At 42.4% G+C, this 20,063-nt stretch overlaps 1 protein-coding gene and 1 long non-coding RNA gene across 2 annotated transcripts; one reads left to right on the top strand and one right to left on the bottom strand.

Annotated features, from left to right (window-relative positions):
• Positions 1-4,026: 4,026 nt before the first annotated feature.
• Positions 4,027-19,714, top strand: cygb2 (cytoglobin 2). Its single transcript, XM_052083584.1, has 3 exons — positions 4,027-4,451; positions 13,315-13,546; positions 16,070-19,714. The coding sequence occupies exons 1-3, from the start codon at positions 4,261-4,263 to the stop codon at positions 16,232-16,234; spliced, it is 588 nt and encodes a 195-aa protein (XP_051939544.1). The 5' UTR covers positions 4,027-4,260; the 3' UTR covers positions 16,235-19,714.
• LOC127612804 (uncharacterized) lies at positions 6,205-7,936 on the bottom strand. The gene is made up of 3 exons (XR_007965954.1): positions 7,276-7,936; positions 6,998-7,116; positions 6,205-6,390 (listed from the first exon to the last, which is right to left on the bottom strand). It is a non-coding gene; the product is annotated as an uncharacterized LOC127612804 (long non-coding RNA).
• Positions 19,715-20,063: the final 349 nt, after the last annotated feature.

Raw genomic sequence — 20,063 nt, 5'->3', positions numbered from 1 at the left:
GATTTTGTAATATGCTGTGAAAGCTCCATCGCTGAATTATTGGCTTAGTTTTGCCTGTTGCGTCTGCCGTTGTCATCGGTGACGCGCGCGCATGTGTGCATTAGTCAATGTATGCGTGTCATAGGGCAAGATTGGAGAGGCGAACGGTGCTGAGACACCAGATGCAAACAATATTCATCTGTGTCCACAGTGGACTACTTTAGCTGATCCTGAACTCCACCTCATCGCTAGATCAACAATTTCTATCTTGAGATTGTGAATCCGGACATTTTTGTGTTATTGTTAAGTGTTTTCTGATTCTGGCCCTGCCATGTTACTTGCATTCCTCGGATGTTTTTTGCCTTACTCCTTGCTTGCCAGCACTGCTAACTATACCTATATCCCACAAATACTGTAACAAGATCTTGCATTCTAGTATAATCGCATCTCCACCCCTAACTCCCCTGGTTTCCCTTTACCTTCCAGTCTTCTACTCTGTTCCCATGTTACACCCGTGACGCCCCAAAATTTCTCAGCTCCATCCACAATCATCTTAATTTTCTCTTGCTTTAGGTTTCACTTAGTCAGAGCAATTTATTACAAACGCTATGCAGTCATAATGTCTCAGCAGTAACCTCATCTGTATGCCCTGATGGAATTCCTTCCATTCGTTGACTGTGACTTATCAAACTATCTTCAATCCTTTCATTTTGTTGAACTTTCTTAACTGCTTCGGAATAGCTAATGTTATCCACCGTTTTGATCTTTTTTTCCCTGACTTCACCCCCTTGATAATTATGTTACTCTGTGTTATCCTGCACGGTTGCCCGTCCTCCTACATCTCTGCACTCCTTAATTCTGTGATCACTTCCATATTTGGAACATCTCTGTTTTCCTCTTAACAACGCTGCAACATGCCCATAACGCGAATATTTGGAACATCTTAGTGGGGGTGGGCGATACAGCCTCACGGGGAAACACATATACCCCACTGTTACTCTAGCTGGCAGAACAGTATCCCGAAACTAGAAGAGTTCCGAGACGCCATCCACCCTTTAATTCCAATTGCTCTGCAATCTGCTAACCCTGGACACGTTACCCCGGGTAATACATCGTGTAAGACTCTAAATCCTCACCTTAAGGTATTCTCTTTATCACTCTACGAGAAACTTTCCCCCCACCCAGGGCCACTACATCAGTACTGGCAGACTTTCAATTTGTCAAAGTCTATTTTTCCTGTTTCTCCATTAAACATATTAAAAGCCGCCGTCCATCCCTCAAAATTTTCACCACTTGCACATCCCCAATCTTCTTTTTCAGTTCCCCTGACAATGTTACTGGACTTAACTCAATCGGTTCCTCAATCTTTTGAAACCCAATCATGTCTTTACGGTTTTCTTTCAAAGCCTTTTTCCACACAATGTAACCATTGCCTTCATTCGAATCGGTTCCCCCCGAAAACTCGATGACTTTCTTGGACCTTCCTTCCCAAATCTTCTCTCCCACTTTTCTCCCTTCCCCATGGTGTCCCATGAATCCATACCGTCCAATTACCACAGTTCATGTCATCTTCCTGGTCTAGCCCTGAGTAGCCATCGGATTCCATTTCACTTCCAATCAATGTCACAGTGTGTAACGCAGAAACACTTTCAATCACCCATGAGCGGCAACGCCATTTACTGCCAAGACCGAAATCCCAGGTCCTAGAAATACGTTTGAATCTACTTGTAGGCTAAATGCTAAAAAAAAGCATCTTCTGTTCCCATTGTGTTCAGGGTATTTGAGTTGCGCATGCGCATAGCCTGTGGCATGATGGGAAAAAATGCCAAACGGAAATCATGCACTGCAGACATCATAATAAATCATAAAAATTACGAAAAAAATGTTGACTCACTTGGTCTAATGTACATTGTAGGCCAAATGCAAGAAAAAATGTATCGTTTTTTTTTTAAACTTGCGCGTGCATATCAATACTCAATAGCATAATGAGAACGTTTTTAGCATTTACCATTCTCATATCTAAAAAAAAAACTGCCCATCACTCACTGAAACTCGCGCCAAGATTGCCATGCATGCCCTTAATCGCTTCTCATCTGGAATACTGCAACAGAATCCTGTATGGAGTATGATCTACAAATCAATGAAATAGAAAAGGCCACTCAATCAAATTGAAATCACGCCACTTCCTCACTCAACTTAATTCATTATCATACAATAAAGGAGACACATTAAGACACACATTATGAAAATTGACTTTTTAATTGCTTGTTTATAAATTGTTGGGTGTATGGAATGACTGGCCACCCCTCAGGTATGAAAGCAAAAAAAAGGTCAATCAGCAAAAAGGTCAATCAGCAAACTAAATACTTACAGGACAACAAATCACAGGAGAGAGCGGAATGGAGGAGACACGAGGTGCTGGGAAAAAGCTGGCGGGCGCAGGTAACACTGCCAATGAGCACGGATGTCATAACACTGTGACAATATCCGGAATACAAACACACACACAACCCTTGGTGGTGATATGACGTGGTTTCAAGTGTCTTGCTCTTTCACTGCAAAATTTATTACAAAGGTTTAATTCCACGGGGTTCTCATCCCTTTTCTTCATCCATGGCAGGGCCCACCATATCCTCAGATCTGAACCCCCCCCCCCCAAAAAAAAAACTCATTTAAAGAGCGCCCAGCAAAAGTGAGATAATCAAATTAAATCAAGGTGTGTGTGTGCAAAAAACAGGTGTAAACTTGATGTGGTAGCTGATCTACTAATAAACCAGGAATGCATCTGCTTACCATGCTAAATGTCAGCGCAGTCCATTTTGCATGTTGTCGGAGCAAAACAAGCAAATAGAAAAATTGAAGCATGCAAAATGTGATGTATCAAACCTGCGCTGAGTTGCGGTTACTGATTTTGTGCCTTTAACTAGTCTATCTGAAAGGCAGGTGGAGACCAGCATGCAAATTGGTGCCAGCAGCAGAGGCAAGGCAAGAGACACAGGGGGGTTGGGGGGAACTTTTTCACTCATGTTAAACATATTTGACATGACCAGAAAATTCTTGCAGTGTGTCATCTTTTCAGCAATGCAATTTTGCAGTCTCTAAACACTCTAAGGTAGGGATGGGCAACTGGCAGCCTGAGCTCACACTCAGAGTGGCCCTCCATTCTTTTTTCTCCCTCACATACGATTGGAGCCGTCTTCGACGATCGGTGATGTGGGGGAACCCCGGGGACTGCTGTGCTTCAGAGCTCCTGAGTCCCGCACTCGCTGAACAGGAGCTGAGCTAGAGGGTGCCCTGCGGTGGCCAAGGCCACATCATGTCCCTCTGTGGCCACCCCCATAAATAAGGAAGTGAATTATTCACTGAACCTTTGTGTTCGCCTGGCCACCCCACAGAAAAAAAAATCTGGCTATCACCATGTTGCTGAGGACAGGGTGTGAGGAAATCCGCAGTGTCACGCCGATGTTTTTCTAAAATATCTGAAACAAAATTAGGTAAAGTACGACGGGAAAAAATATTGCACACAAGCTGCGGGTGATTGGTTTTTGTGATCAGCAATGAAAGATCACATACTTTCCCACACAAATCGTCCGATTAAGATTGGTGGCCAATCAATCAGATCACCACGAATTAGAATCATGAAAAAGTTTGAAATGTTTTACCGTCAAAGTGCTGTGTGGCGTCCTGTACTTCAGGAATTATTTGGGGTTAGAAATGACAGGCTTTTCGATGACAGGGAGATGGAGAGATGATGAAGGTCCCTGCATCTGCCTTTCTCTCTCGCTGGTTCGCTCTCTCTCCCTCGCTGTGCCCCTCTCTCTTTTATTCCCCCCACCCTTCACTCATTCCATCAGGTTCCCTCACACATGCAGCCTGTGTGAGAGGATGAGACAGAAAGAGGACAAGCATGACAGGGAACAGCATCAGCACCACTGAGAAGGATCTCCCACACTGAGAGGGGACAAAAGTGAGGAAGTGAGGCGAGCGAGAGAAATAAGTTTGTTATTTTTTAAAGGAGAGGGAGGAATAACAAAGGACAGCTGGGGGAATTGTTTTTCATCCTATCTCCCCCCCCCCCCCCCCCATTTTTGGCCATCATTGCTGTCTTTCGTCCCTTTCCCCGTTCCCTCCTTGTCCCCCTTTTTCACTCCTCTTCTTCTCCCGGTCCTTCTCCCAGCTCCCGCCGTGGGGTCTCAGATCTCCGTCACCCTCCCCCCTTCCCTTGCTCCCTACCTCCCCCGGGCCTTGCTTGGAAACTCCAGGCTGCTGCGCCGCAGGAGGATGTCTCGCAGGGAGTCTCCCCCGCCACCCTCGCCAGAGCAACTGCTTGGAGTGAGGAGGCGGGAGGTGGAGAGCGACGAGCGCCCGGAGCGCACCGAGCCGCTGTCCGATGCCGAAAGGGAGATCATCCAGGACACTTGGGGGCACGTGTACAAGAATTGTGATGATGTGGGGGTGTCGGTGCTCATAAGGTGAGTTCTGTCAACAGGTGAAAGCCTCCAAACATGCGCTCGAGGCAACTTATCCTTTCACCTTATGGAAGCACTTTGTTAACTTTAGGATGCTCCAATTCAAAAACTGCATGTGCAAGGGTCGTAACAAACGGTTGGAGTAAGATTCTTCAGGCTAGTAAAGTAAATTTTACCTGACATGCTTTAGTAATTCCAAGAGGTCCTTAATTTGCAACGGATTTCCGTTCCTATGTCAGCAAGCTTTCTGTACATAAATTGCAGCGCCTTGTAGTCTACCAGTAACCTACGCCTAACGCACAAGTAAATGTTAAGGTTGGAAGGAACGAAGTACAAACACTCAGTCGTTGTACTTATTCAAATTTGAACGCGAATAGGCTACGTGTACTTTTGACTCCTTTGTGAAAATAGGCTCGTTACTTTTTTTCAACCTCCACAAATGATGACACATGTAAAAGAGGCTCTGGTCGGTAAAGATTCAGCGGCGTGTCAAGCTCATGTTTGGTCGGGGCTTAAGCATTAAAGGGAATCCAAGCACCCCCAATATTTTAGAGATCTTGATCTTTTTAACATGCTAGAAATGTGTAAAAAAAACGAACAAAAACAAAAACCCCATAAAGTACTTGGTCGAAACAATAAAAATACATGACACCGCCTTTTGCTGAAAAAATGGTTTGATCCACCCGATTGCTCTCACCTCTGCTTTTGAGGAACCAGCAAAGCATGACTGCATAAAACTCACACGGGCGCGTGGTCAGGATGTCCTAGTGAGACAATTGCCGCCCACGACTGTGCCTTCTCCTGCAGGCGAAGAGATTAAAAAAAGAAAAAATTACATTAAATTATGTTTGACTTTAGTTTATGGTCCGTGTGCTATCACAGTTATGCAGATGTCACACAGCTATATTTATCAATGACCCCGATTGACAGTTCAATTAACGTATCGTTTCACTTCTTTGAGTAAATTAACAACTGTATGAACCAAAACCGGAGGTATTTGTTTTCAAAAGAAATGAAGTCAGCTTGGAGACTAAATGCTTTTAAATACCAGGCTAAAACATTGGTCTATCCCCATGCCTTTGATTAAGGTCCAATTAAAAAAAAATTCTTCTCTATGTCTAATGTATCAAATGCTTCATACTGTCATGCAATAAAATACAAATTAATTATTTTAAAATCATCAAATGCTATGGAGTTTTGTTTTCAATTCTGTCGCTCATTGTTGAAGAGAACCTTTTGATCCAAATTACAGACCTCTACCTGCTTTGAAAAGTGGGAAAACTTAAAAAATCATCTCTCTATTCATCCATTTTTCGATCCGCTTTATCCTCACAAGGGTCACGGCGGGTGCTGGAGCCTATCCCAGCCGTCTTCGGGCAGTAGCCGGGAACACCCTGAACTGGTTGCCAACCAATCGCAGGGCACATAGAGACGAATAAACTTACGCACTCACTCTCACACCTAGGGACAATTTAGAGTGTTCCATTATTCTTTCATGCATGTTTTTGGAATGTGGGAGGAAACCAGAGTACCCGGAGAAAACCCACACAGGCCCGGGGAGAGCACGCAAACTCAACCACAGGAAGGCCAGAGCCAGTATCAAACCCTGTACTTCTGCACTGTGAGGCAGATGTGCTAAACAGTCGCTCACCGTGCCATCCTTCAAAAATCAGCAGTGTATCAAATACTTTTTCTCCCCACTGTGTGTGTGTGTGTGTGTGTGTGTGTGTGTGCGTGTGTCACACACATGCTGTATATGAATTGTGGAAGGAAGTCTGGAGTGGCAGAGAAGCATGTTTGAATAGTGCAGGACATGATGCCAGAGGGTAGCAGAACAGTGATGAGGTGTGCTGAAGGTGTGACAGAGGAATTTAAGGCGAAGGTGGGACTGTATCTGGGATCGGCTCCAAGCCCCGTCTTCTTTATAATAGCGACGGATAGGCTGAAAGACAAGGTTAAGAAGAAATGTTGGATTTTTGTTTTTGCAAATCCAAATGGTCAAAGTGACTCTAACAAAATTCTTGAAGGACTGTTAAAATGGATAACAAACCGCAACCATGGAGAGTGATCGGAAGAAGACAAACTGATTTCCAGTTTGGGTGACAGAATCCCTGAGGGGGAGGGACAATACGGCAGGGAGTATATTTTGTGTCTAAGTGTTTCAGTGTGTGTGTGTGTGTGTCTTTGTGAGTGTGCGTGCGCATGCGTGTGACTGCGTGACTGCGTTTAAGTGTGTCGTCTTATCTGGGGGTGACAGAAATATGTTTTGGCACTTCTCCCTTCCCTATCTCGTTTTCTCTTTAAGTCTTTTCGGTCTATTCAAAACATTTTGTCCTCTTTGAAGAAACTCTAATTAAAAGACAGTTATTCCTCTTTTCTGTTCAAAATCTTAATTGGTTGTGAGGAAGGTTAAAATCAATTAACTCAAAGCTATAAAGCAGACTACATTCTGTATGTAGGAATTGTTGCATGAAGGCTGTATCTAATTCTACATTATTACTTTAACAGTTTATATTAAGTCGACCTTAAAAAGCAAGTCAATTACATACCGCCTTATAGCAATTGGACCTTCCTGCGTGGAGTTTGCATGTTCTCCCCCGTGCCTGCGTGGGTTTTCTCCGGGTACTGTCTGAAGACACCACGGGTAGGCTACAGCACGCTCGTGAGCCTTGCGAGGATAAGTGGATCGAGACAAAGATGAAAACATATTTACTGAAATCTTTATCTATGTCATTACAAAACCTTATACAGTAATTACCATTCATCAACATTGCCTTCAGAGAGAGGCAAAGAGGCTTGTGTTGGTGGCCTAGAAGGTGGCTCTCACTTAACTCGTAGGCTTTTGGTTCACTTGGAGACTCTTCTGCTGGAGGCGCTGACAGTTTCGCTGGGGTTTTTAAATTGGAGAAAAAACATGTGATGGGTAGCGCTATGACGTTGAACTGGCGAGGGATTTCCTGTATATAGATAATGTATGTGCTAACGTCATGGCTCTTCTGTTTTCTGGGTTTGGTCAAGTGATACTTGCAATGCGAATCACAGGGCACTTTGACATCGGTTTCAGTCGACAACATGGGGCAGTAGTTCCACCATGACTCGGTATCAGTACTGTATTAGGCAGTATGCTGCTCTGTGCAGTGTGTTACGTTCCATAATGGTGGGAAGGAATGAGCGGGTGCTGTAGTTTTGTTGTTAAAATATTCCTTTTCAAAGAATGTGACAATTGGGCGGGGTCTGATCAGTGATTGATGACTTATCGTGAGACATCTCGCCGTGTCCAATGACATTTATCTGGTCGCCTGACAGTGCAACTTCCTGAACAGGAAAAACAGTTGTGTAGTTTGAAAAGCCCATAAGAGGCGCTTGAGCATCTCCAAAAAATGTTCCTGAAACTGTCTGGGCCTTCAAAGTGTTCTATTTCCATTTCAGATTTGATGTGTTGCCATGCACATATTATTTTGTCCAACGCCTTCAAAACCTGGAATGTAGGTGTCGACCACACATACACACACACACACACACACACGAACACACACACGAACACACGCACACACACACACCTACACGCCATTGAAATTGCGAGCCAATTAGGTTGTAGATTGATTTACGATGGAGATGTCAGAACATGATTAAAAATTCACTTTCAAGATGCACCTTTTAAGAAAAAAAAATGGACTTTCTGAGACCAGGTCAACCAACTGAATAATTTGTTTTCATGTGGAAATTTTGGGGGGAGCTCTTATAAGATAGTATTCATGGTATTTATCCTCAACAATGTGAAATGCTGTTCTTTAATGTCACACGTTGGCGTCTTTCGGATGTGGATATAAATCAGATACATATGCGATGCGAGCAGGGAAGAGTGCTTGGGAGGGCTACTGACAATCATCCGTGGATCTTCAAAGTTGTTTAGTAAAACGGTCCGCAGTGTGGACGTAGCCATAGTTAAATCCCTTTTAAAATTATTTATTTTTGTATTTTGTGATGTGATAACATTATTAAGAGGCAGATTAGGTCACTAAATATCCACTGATGGCCCAGGTCTGAAACTCACCACCTGCCTCTATGTTTAGCACTGCTCCACTCTTGTTCACCATGTGATGGACAAAGAGTGGAATTATCCACAGTTGACTCGGTTCCTCGGTTTCTTAACAACCCGAGGCTGACCCGGGGGTCACAGCCTTGCACAGTTGACATGTTCTTGTCGAGAAGCTGAGAGATCAGTGCACAGCAGCCATCGCGGGCTCAAAGATTTCTCTTTCACTTTCATGCCGCTCCATCTGCTTAGATGCGTGGAGCAGAGAGACAGTGGCAGCAGCTTCGGTTAATCTCAACAATGCATACCAATGCAATTGCACCACTGAATAAGATCTCCTCAGGCAATAGTAGTGCAAACGACTCAAGTTGTGTTATTGAAGTGGAATTCTGCTCGACAGTATAGTTTGAATTTACAACTGAAATATGATCCTCATCGTCATACTACATGAAGTTTAATAGATCAGTCATCATCTGGGGGCTATTTATTTTTCATGAATCGACAATTTTACTGCGATCTTAATGTTTAAAATTGTTATGAGGTGGTTACTTAGCCAGTCAATGTGTCCTCAGTGTGAATAGTAAAAGGATTACAGCTCTTTATTGTGACATGGAAACTTGCAGCACATCATGTATTCGTCTTTCATCATCTGTGAAATGTGTTTTGTGGGAAAACAATACAAATCAATACTTTCAGAGGCACCCCATTCTCAGTCTCGGTTTGCGATGAACCGCTTTGTACTCCAGACTCATTTATTTTGGTAAATATGGACTTATTGTTGTGCTCTAGTTCATGTATAACTGATGCACTCCGAAATAAAGTATCAATGCTGATGCTTCAAGTAACTCTTTTCCTTTATGATTATGAAGTCGCCATTTAACGGGGCCCATTCTAGTTAGGAAGTAGGAGTCTAACAATCTGCAATATTGAAATAGTTATGATGCAGATAAACACATCCTTGGAGATTCAACAGTAAGATCCAACATTGTTCACCCTGCTCTAAATAATTAGAAAAACCCTCCCCATTTGATTCAAGTATGATTAACAACTCACGTTAATGGTGCCCATTTGACATTAATGGATTCATTTGAATGCAGAAACAGGTGCAAGAAGGAGTTACGAGCTCTCACACGAGGACAAAATGTTCCCCAGTTTGCTTCGGTAACTCAAGGTATTACAGGAATGAAACATCCTGAATAAAATATGAAGTGGCTGTGACCGGCCAAGTGTTTGAATGCATTTTAAACACATCCATTCAATGAGATATCATTTGTTGACCTATCCGGGGAGAGCGTAGCTTACATTGGTGTCTTATAACATCCATCCAATTACAAAAGGCTCGTGGATTCAAAAGGTTGACTTAACTTTGAGCCTTTGTATGTTTTCATTCAATTGAAAATAGGATTGTTAGTTGAAGATCAACTGTTGTAACCCTTTGATCACGCAAATTCAGTATTTAGTACAGGGGTGTCAAACTCATTTTTGTCGTGGGCCGCATTTTAGTTACCCTTTCACTTGTAGGGCCGTTATGACTGAAACCAAATTTAAAGAAGTCAAAAATAATGGTTTGTTGAACTATTGTTTGTAACTGTAATAAGGGGTTTGGTTGGCATCATGGAAGTTGACATGCTTGATTTGCTTTGGCGGGCCACATAAAATCATGTGGCGGGCCAGTTTTGGCCCCCGGGCCTTGAGTTTGACAACACTGATTTAGTACTACAGACATTATTTTCGGGCCTTCTTGAGTTTGTATCATGTTGTATTGAATCAGTCAGACTCAGAGGAAGGACATGTTAAGAAATGCAAGTCAATATGCCCCAAGTAATACATGCCAAATAAAACCCTGACCAATCAAAAACATAACCTGCCAAAGACATCTTTTTACCGTTGGAAAAAGAGAACATTTGCAGTGGAAAGAGGACATTCGGTCAGGCGATTACAAACTACTAAAGTAGGTGTTCTCCTGTATTTTATTGCTATTACACTTTATTTTTTACCATTTCCAATCATTTCAAAGCTGTACATTTGTCTCATGTGTACTCCAATAAATGGCGCTACAACTTCATGTCTGTGTCAAGCAGTGCAAAAACTACAAGACTACAAATATGTATTTCCTGTCACCCAGGAAAAAAAGTGCGTTTGTACCGTGACAGCTGGTAGAGCCAGAAATGCTATAGGCAAGCGAAAGCCTGTTTTGGCCTGGCATGACAGAATCTGGTGGCTGTAGATGCAGTTTATCAGGGCTGCCCAGGGCCAAACTCTAACTGGGAAGTAATTGTATCCACAATTTTGGCCAGCGTGAGTAATGACAAGATTTAAATGAGGTCAAAGTAAAAAGTTAATAGTGTGAAAGCTAGTGATTTCAAGGCTCCTGTAAACATTTTAAATAATGATGTGGCAATTTTGCAACTTTGCTGATGAACATTAAATGCCTGAATCATTAGCATTTGGCCATAAGATTCCATTTGTGGGATACATCTAAACTTATAAAGACTCATAAACTCTGCAATACGCAAAGCAATCACACCAATGACGCGCTACAAATTCCACAGTTTCCACAATCCACTTAAGGATTATGCCATGCTATGCATTTAAATGCCATATTATATGGGTTGTAACCCTTCCATGAAGTACATAACAATATTACTTTTGCTCGATTGACATTTTCATTTTAATTAGGTTGGCTTGTATACTGAAGTGGGTTAATTAGTTATCAGCAGCCTGAATAAACTGTAAAGCAATGTTTATCTTACACAGCCATATCATAACCCTCTTAAAATAGTGGCCGAAGTCATATTTTCACCCCCAAAAAACCTCTCTCTCTCTCTCTCTCTCTCTCTCTCTCTCTCTCTCTCTCTCTCTCTCTCTCTCTCTCTCTCTCTCTCTCTCTCTCTCTCTCTCTCTCTCTCTCTCTCTCTCTCTCTCTCTCTCTCTCTCTCTCTCTCTCTCTCTCTCTCTCTCTCTCTCTCTCTCTCTCTCTCTCTCTCTCTCTCTCTCTCTCTCTCTCTCTCTCTCTCTCTCTCTCTCTCTCTCTCTCTCTCTCTCTCTCTCTCTCTCTCTCTCTCTCTCTCTCTCTCTCTCTATATATATATATATATATATATATAAAATTGGTTTTGCTTTTTTGCCTTCCTTAAACATCTCCTGGGAATGCCCTCACTTCGTCAAAATGTCCTCGCTCTGTTGGTTAAAAACTCATGCCGGTCCTCCCAATGTCATGAGTACAAGAACACACACACACACACACACACACACAAGTAGTGTTGTAACCCAAGGCAGGCCCATAGCCAATTCTGGGGAAAAGGGACAATAAGGATCGCAGTGAATCAACTGTAACAAGTATGGAAAGTTAAGGATGAGAAATGAATGCAGGCTAGCATATCATTGATGACTCCCAGGGTGCCCTCATTAACTGATTAAAAAAAAAAACCTCACAACATTCCATTGATTCGATATCCATTCATTTTTGAGAATTGTTACATTTTATTAGGATCTTGGGGCCTAACCCAGCTGACTTTAGGCAAGAGGTGGGGTACACCCTAAAACAGGTTGCTAGCCAGCTACAGTGCACTGTTTATAGCAGGGGTGTCCAACCAGTCCAATGTGATCGACCGGTATCCCGCGAACTGGTCCCAAGTCGATTGTGAGGGGTATAGAGGGAAAGGGGGGGGGGGGGTGATTTGCTTCCGTGTGAGTGTTATTAATATTCTATGTTTGTGTTAGTGTACATTGCACCCTAAACGTCCCATCAGTTTCACTTTCACTGCAAAATTGCATCCCATAGTCTCTAATAGTAGGCAGCAATGTTCCTTCTAATTTTCCATGCGTGTGAGCATTCACATAAATTCCCCGTGAATATCCCTTGGACCACAGTGAGCAGCATCAGACATGCACACAGTGGCCAAAGCAGTGTCACACCTGTCCAAAACCTGAGATCAAAAACAGTTTCCATGATGTCAATAAGTAACACGAAAATTCAAACCACCTATACATCAAAACAGAACAAATCATTGAATTGGCAGAAAGGTCAGAAAGTTGGGACACATATAAAATCAGCTCTATTTGTTAGTTTCATTTTAGGTGATTTTAAGTACAATTACTGTAATTACGTGTTAATGAAGCATTTAAAATTAATGATAGACTGCATCACAATGTAACAGGGAATCAAAAATGAGTACGAACTGCCACAACTACCCCAAAATTTTTTCCTAGTTTTAATCGAGCAAAATCCAGCCAGCCACTGCCAAGTGGCCAAATCATAAAATTGCAGCGTAAACTGGATACAGATACTGGACTGTTTTGTGTTTTACAACAATACTTAACTGTTAATTTTTATTTTTATATGTACCAGTGGATAAAATAGTGAAACTCTCTGTTGCCAAAATGCATGCAAGAAATGCACGTGGTGCACTGGGTACAGTCAGTAAAAGGGGTCGTAGAAGCCTTCCTCTCTTTGTGGCAACCTTCCTCCTTGACAATCACGCTTTCATGGTAACAGATACAGTACAATATACTGCAGCCTGAAAACCCAGTACATACATTTATGTGTGCCTACATAAACTACATAAATACTGTAGTTTATGTCACGGCAGGTATTGCGCAATATGTGGGTATGAGTGGCCGCGTTTCTTTTTTTTTTTTTTTTTTTGCGATGGTCTTTTCCGATCAGGTTTGGCCTCTTCACATGGTGTGCCTTGGATGGATCTCATTGGGAGTGGAAGTAGTTTTCCGAAATAGGATAAATAGTAACCAAAGAGATGAACAGATCATCTTCATTTTCACCTGAATGAAACACATGACGCTTGTTTTGTGTTGAAAAATTTTCCCCAGGTTCTTTGTGAACTTCCCATCTGCCAAACAGTATTTCAGCCAGTTCCAGGACATGGAGGACCCTGAGGAGATGGAGCGAAGTTGCCAGCTTCGCCACCATGCCCGCAGGGTAATGAATGCCATCAATACTGTGGTGGAGAACCTCAATGACCCGGAGAAGGTGTCGTCAGTGCTGACTCTGGTGGGGAAGGCTCATGCGATCAAACACAAGGTGGAACCAATGTATTTTAAGGTATGAATGAGCTCATCTGTTACACTTCTCTACAACATGTCTTTCACTCTGACGCCCGTGAGACGACTCTGAGAGTGGGTGTGTTCGAAGAGTCAGACTGCACTTATTAATATCCGAAAGTAGCCAGCACCGGTGCACCCTGTCCCCACTCCCAGATGGAGCACCTTGTGCCTCGTGCCAATTCACAGCCCATCGACAAATTTGAGCAACGCTCTAGTTTACGAAGAGTCGCAGTGAAGCGGTGCGCAGGCGCTTGGCGATTAGTGCTGCCACTAACGCGCAAGTAACTGAAAAACTCCAACAGCACCACCCCGCCCTCACAAAACCATACACGGGGTACAGCTGCAGCCCAAACACAGACACTTGAATTGTATCGGAATAAAATGGCAACATATTTGTAAATTAAAAATAATGTTCTTAAACATAAATAACTACATGTATTTTTAAAAATGCTGTAAATTGCTGGGGGTGCTAATTTATCACCCTGAAATGTAAAGAAAAGATGACTTGTCTTAGCTACTGGCAGGATAGAAAACTGCATCTTGACCACAACAATAGCTAAACATTCAGACATGCAGAATGCAAAAAAAACTTTTAAAAAATTCTCAAGTACAAAGAACTCCTACGTCTCCAGAATACACTAATGTGGGCTTCCCTCCCTCACCTCATTTACTTTGTGCCAAAGGGCGATGAACAATTCAATCCAGCTATTAAAATAACTCTGCCTTTTAAATACTTGATTAAGAATACATCATGAAGGAAGTTAAACAGTAGAATCCGCTTGTGTCCATGACTTGTTGATCGCCATGAAGAGAAATCAGACAAAATACTCAGCAAAATGCTCAACATGGAGTGTTTCATTTTCCCTATCCACTTGCATAATTACCAATCAGAAAATCAACCGTGCATCCCTCTTCATACGATGTAAGACACTTCTTCTCTTCATGTCTTTTCAATATCATCATCCTAAATGCAGCTGCACAGAGCGCACAAGAGCATCATTGACGGCACCGGCATCCGATTGGCTACGGTGCTTTAATTCATTAAACAAACTTCAGCAATGAATCATGATGTTGATTTCTTCCATCTACATTCTGCATGTCTGACATCTAATCATATTCAAATGTAAACGGAATCTTCATATTTACCACCATAACTCTTCCCGTCCGATATCAACATATACATTTGCGCAGACGCATATACTGTATCTTCATATACACGCCCGTGTGTGTATGCATTTATGTAATATATGTAGTAGTAGGCATACAGTACAGTAGTTTCATATTGGTGAAATTAGAGACATTAGATGCGATATATATATATATATATATATATATATATTATATATATATACATACACGCACACACACACACAATATAGTTGGCCAGCTGAATGATCGGTTTCATTCAGCGTTTTGAAAGAGTTTTAAATGACACTCAATCTCCAAAAGAGAAACTGTGAGATAGTGATTTGATAAGACTTGCAATTATCTTAAGTCAATGAGAAGATGGTAAATTGGGACATTGGAGAATATAAAAAGCAGAAAATGGCAATAAAAAAACACTTTCAGCGCCTTTCTGATCAGACAGCAAGAGCATGCACCTGCATGTGAAATGTGCCTTTATTCTCTCTGTCTTTTTTATTTTTTTATTTTTTTTTATTGCCAGTCAGGAGATAGACTCTGTTCTCAAAGGTTGTTTACGATACCCGAATCATTTTTGCTGCTGATTTACATTCGTATATTACATAATCAATTCCATGTCCCTTGGTGCATATGTGGCCCACGTCTTTGATTCAGTGTTTTGTCCTCTCTAGTGTGTAACTCTCATTCCCTTTGTGTTCCCTGTCCACCCTGTACTTTCATGTTTCACCATCATGGACACTTTCAATTCTCACCTGTCTCGCCCACCTTTCCGCAACAGTGAATTGGGCTGATTTTCCCACCTCAGCTCTACTCCTACCATACCATATTATTCTGACAGCCTCGTTTGATTCACTTTCCATCTCCCTGTTGCTAATATTTTGACCACGTCTTTTTTTTTTTTACCTTATCTATATTTGTAAGAGGCGTGTCAGAAAAGTTGGTAAATTTCAAACTATACAAATGATTCCTGCAGCATTTGCTTAATTTTGTACTTGAAAAGAGGCGTGAACAACTCGTGGCCGCTTCTCCATGACTACTCGCCTGGTCACAGTGCCCCGAGCATCCAACAGTTCTTGGCTGAGAATAGATTTGCCATGCAGGTGCAACTTCCTGACTCACCCAACTTGGGATCGTGTAAAAAAAAAAATTCCGCTATCCCAAATTATAGCAGGTCAAATAGGCCTCCTGTTTTGATTACCCTGATGATCGAGTTGTGGAGGATATTCGAAGAAAATAAAAACCCTTCCAAGAATGCATGAAGGGAGTGAAGGCAGCGAGATTACTTTGAAGGAGACACCTTGCCGTTTGTATTTCGAACATACATTTTGTGACACCAGTCCTCAAAATTTTGTGACACCTTTTGTATGCCAAATTGCAGATACTGAGTGGGGTGATGCTGGAGGTGCTGTCTGAAGACTTCCCGGAATTCTTCACAGCAGAAGTGCAGATGGTGTGGACCAAACTCATGGGTGCTGTCTACTGGCATGTGACGGGGGCCTACACAGATGTGGGCTGGCTGCGGGTCTCCAGCTCGGCCGTGTGAAGGGTCAGTGTGAAGAAAATGTGGACTTGGGAAAAAAAAATTTAAAAAGGAGATTGATTGACCCGTTTTTCCTCATTGCTGAAGCTCAAATCTTGCCGGCTCGGTTTCATCGGCATGGATCTTGATAATAGTGATGTTGTTGATGATGATGATGATGATAATGATGAGTGAAATGTTCATCCACACAACTGCTCTGCTTATTTTAGTGACATTTTGGTGCTGGGGCTTTATTTTTGGGTGTTTTGTTCACGACTTTTCCCGGATCACCTCGAACAATGTAGGCTGGCGACATCTGTAAACACTAATGACATTTTAGCTCAAGTAATAATGGTTATTTACGTGCTTTAAATACACCATTGGTAATGGTAATTACCTAGTCAACTGTCTACTATTGCCAACTCCACAAGGGTAGTAAAAGCATGACTTCAAGTGAGTGAAGTCCAGCGGGGGTGGTTCCTTCCCAATTTCCTGCCCACGTACTTTCCCCTTCCCTGCACATCTCGCGCATGTCAAGCACTTTTCTCCGAGCCATTTTTTTCTTTAGGCAATTTAAAAATAAATCAATCGATTATTTATTTCCCCCGTGATTTTTCCCTGTCAAAAAGCATGAGACACGGATTAAACGGTGCTCATTTTGCTCCCTATATTAATTCATCTGTCTAGTGAGCTCACAGATTTGTTTTCCACCAGACAAACTATCGATTCAGCATAAAAGGTCAATCGTACAAAAATGCTGCAAAGGTAGAGCCGGCAAAATGTTGCCTCTTGTTCATTTAAGAGCACGAACAACAGCTCCCTGTTGAGGCACTTTCTTTGGTTTATTGAAGTTTTATCGGTAACAGGGAATAAACAAGACACGTTGTTCTTTTTACAATGTATTATTTTAACAGAAGGAGGCTTCCTAGCGTGCGTATGAACCAGACACATCCTGGTCACTCACCGCTGCAGTTTGGCATTTCATTGTTCAACCGGGAGTCATCAGTCAAATGGTTGGATGTGTTTGGTCACTTTAGCACGAATAGCAACCTCAGGATGATCACAAAAGGGTTCAGATGAGATGAGGTCAGGACTATTGGCAGGTTCCTCCAGATCTCGTACTCCCAGAGCGATTGCCGCTGTTGCTATCTGTATCTCTCGGCATTGACATTGAACTCAATGATGACAAGCCTCATTTTTCCAGTGATGGAGATGCTAAACCACAACATCACAAGGTGTTACTCCTTTCGTGCAGCACTTTGCCCGGAGATTGGCTGCATGCAATATTCCCCCCCCAAATTGTCTGGACAGAGAGCCGTTTGCCACATCACGATCCATTTCAAAGGAAAAAAAAATCTGTCTTCTTGGAAATCCCATTTGGCCGTTTTCCATTGATGTATTCGCTGCCTTTTGGGACTAGGCTGTCAGTTCAGTTCACAGGTGGTATGGGCTCACTGCAAATAATGCAGTCATTTCCTTTGGCTGAAGACCACTGTGTAGATTCCAACAGCAGACACCAAATGAGCAATTTAAATGATGACAACCATATCAATTACATAATTAGAATCGGCGATGTGGCATACATTTGGCATATTACATGACACAAATACTATTTTGTGTCCTTCATTCCAACAATGGATGTTCTTTATGAATGGAAATAAACAGGCTTTTCAATTGTGTAAAATGTATTGGAAAAAGCATTGTTTAAGAAATAATTTACTGAACACACTTCGGATCCTTTTTTTAAAAGCTTTTTTCTAATAATAAAAATTGAATTATTAATTGATGCTTTGTCTTGGAACCAATAGCCTGACATGGTAACATTTGCCGCTTATCAAACACATACAATATTTATATTTTAACCTGCCATATCCTCTCCTAGACTATCTGTATACTGATTAATCCCAATAATTTTCTTTTTTTTTTAAATCCAAATGTCCATAAATGCAGCATAAAAAAAATCTTGCGACGTAAAATGTCATTCATCTGGAATTCTGCTAAAAGACATGTATCCTCAAGTCACACATATCGTACGAATACACCTCGTGATATTTTGGATGTCATATTAAAAGATGTTTTGACAGGGAATGATTTTAAGATCGAAGAGTATGGGGCAGTCAATTGTTGAAGCCCTAACTTTGGGACCATGGAACTGCTGACTGTTATTTGTTTTTTACTCTTTGTGTCCTGTAATCCCCAGATTTAATGGGGCTGTGCTACTCTTTGGCTCTATATTGATGCATTATGCGCTCTAAATATCTGGTCATATGTACAAGTGAACCATGTGTAAGTGTACATGTACTCTTCTGCCTTCATAATTTACTTCCACATGAATCACTTTCCGCACCAAAGAGGGCTGTTCACTCGTTTTGGTGAAGTGCTCTAGATTTTTGGCCCACTCTCTTTTAGACAAACACAATGACGCTGAGAAAGTAAGATGGAAAATATCCGCAGGTGGGCACGATCAGCAACCACAATTGTACACCTTTCACCGACAGTCCTCCGCTTTGCTAATATTTACAAGCCTGTCACTTAGTTTACCTCATCAGAGAGACATGCCACATTAAAGGCTCCATTAAGAGCTTTAAATACTCTTCTGGAGGTCTTGGAAACAGAGAGCACATTCTAACAAGAATTTTGTAAAGTTTTTGTAGTTAGGGCACAGCAGAGAAAAGCCACATGCCCCACCCATCTAACTCCTTGAAATAATGACAATGTGTAGCATTTTTGCATGCACTTCCATTTATAGTCCCCATCAGTCTATTGAATTCCCAAGCACACACTGCAAATCTGTTTAGGATGGACATCTGATCCAATCTTGAGCTTGCATCTGCGCCACTGATGTCCTGTTTCTCCTAGTCGACCCTCGTTGCCATCAGCATCTGGCATTTACGAGGAGGCAATGAGTCTCCACTCCTCCTCATCTGCTCATTCATCTACTTTAACGAAACATCCCATTGCTTCGGTAATGATCATCTTCACTGAGAGCTGAAACACTTTTACAAACGGCCGTATGCGGTCATCCATCGTATAATCTCATTCACTGACATGCCTTCTTCATAAGCATCTCTTCCAATCATTTAGAAGGCATTCCCTTTCGTTTGCAACCAATAATGAATTGGAAAATTAAAAGAAAGAATTGTCTTGAACACGGATTCATTTTTGATCAGACTATTTTCATCCATCCATCCATTTTCCGATCCACTTTATCCTCACATGGTAGCGGGATGCCCGGTAGTCCAGTGGTTTGCCCGGTAGTCCAGTGGTTAGCACGTCGGCTTCACAGTGCAGAGGTACCGGGTTCGATTCCAGCTCCGGCCTCCCTGTGTGGAGTTTGCATGTTCTCCCCGGGCTTGCGTGGGTTTTCTCCGGGTGCTCCGGTTTCCTCCCACGTTCCAAAAACATGCATGGCAGGTTAATGGAACACTCCAAATTGTCCCTCGGTGTGAATGTGATTGTGGATGGTTGTTAGTCTCTGTGTGCCCTGCGATTGGCTGGCAACCAGTTCAGGGTGTCCCCCGCGACCCTAGTGAGGATCAAGCGGTTCAGAAAATGGATGGATGGATGGTAGCGGGATGTGCTGGGGCCTATCGCAGCCGTCTCACGCTCACACCAAGGGACAATTTGGAGTGTTCAGTCAGCCTGCCATGCATGTTTTTGGAAAATGGGAGGAAACCGGAAACCCTCGCAGAACATGCAAACTCCACACACGAAGGCCGGAGCCGGCATCAAACCCACGACCTCTGCACCGTGAGTTTGACGCACTAACCACTGAACGACTGGGCCGCCACTATTTCCACCTATATGAAATGAAATCAAAGGAAATTTTGATCTACGGTGACGGAATCAAGAA

Source organism: Hippocampus zosterae, chromosome 13, assembly GCF_025434085.1.
Source record: "Hippocampus zosterae strain Florida chromosome 13, ASM2543408v3, whole genome shotgun sequence".
Lineage (NCBI taxonomy): Eukaryota > Metazoa > Chordata > Actinopteri > Syngnathiformes > Syngnathidae > Hippocampus > Hippocampus zosterae.
This window is presented reverse-complemented; position numbering and strand designations above follow the sequence as displayed.

What these genes read in the sequence shown, in the direction of transcription:
- cygb2 (XM_052083584.1), top strand. Translation starts at nt 4,261, where the DNA reads ATGTCTCGCAGGGAGTCTCCCCCGCCACCCTCGCCAGAGCAACTGCTT. An exon ending in GGGGTGTCGGTGCTCATAAG is followed by an intron (nt 4,452 to 13,314) that starts GTGAGTTCTGTC and finishes AATTTTCCCCAG; the next exon opens with GTTCTTTGTGAACTTCCCAT. An exon ending in TGGAACCAATGTATTTTAAG is followed by an intron (nt 13,547 to 16,069) that starts GTATGAATGAGC and finishes GCCAAATTGCAG; the next exon opens with ATACTGAGTGGGGTGATGCT.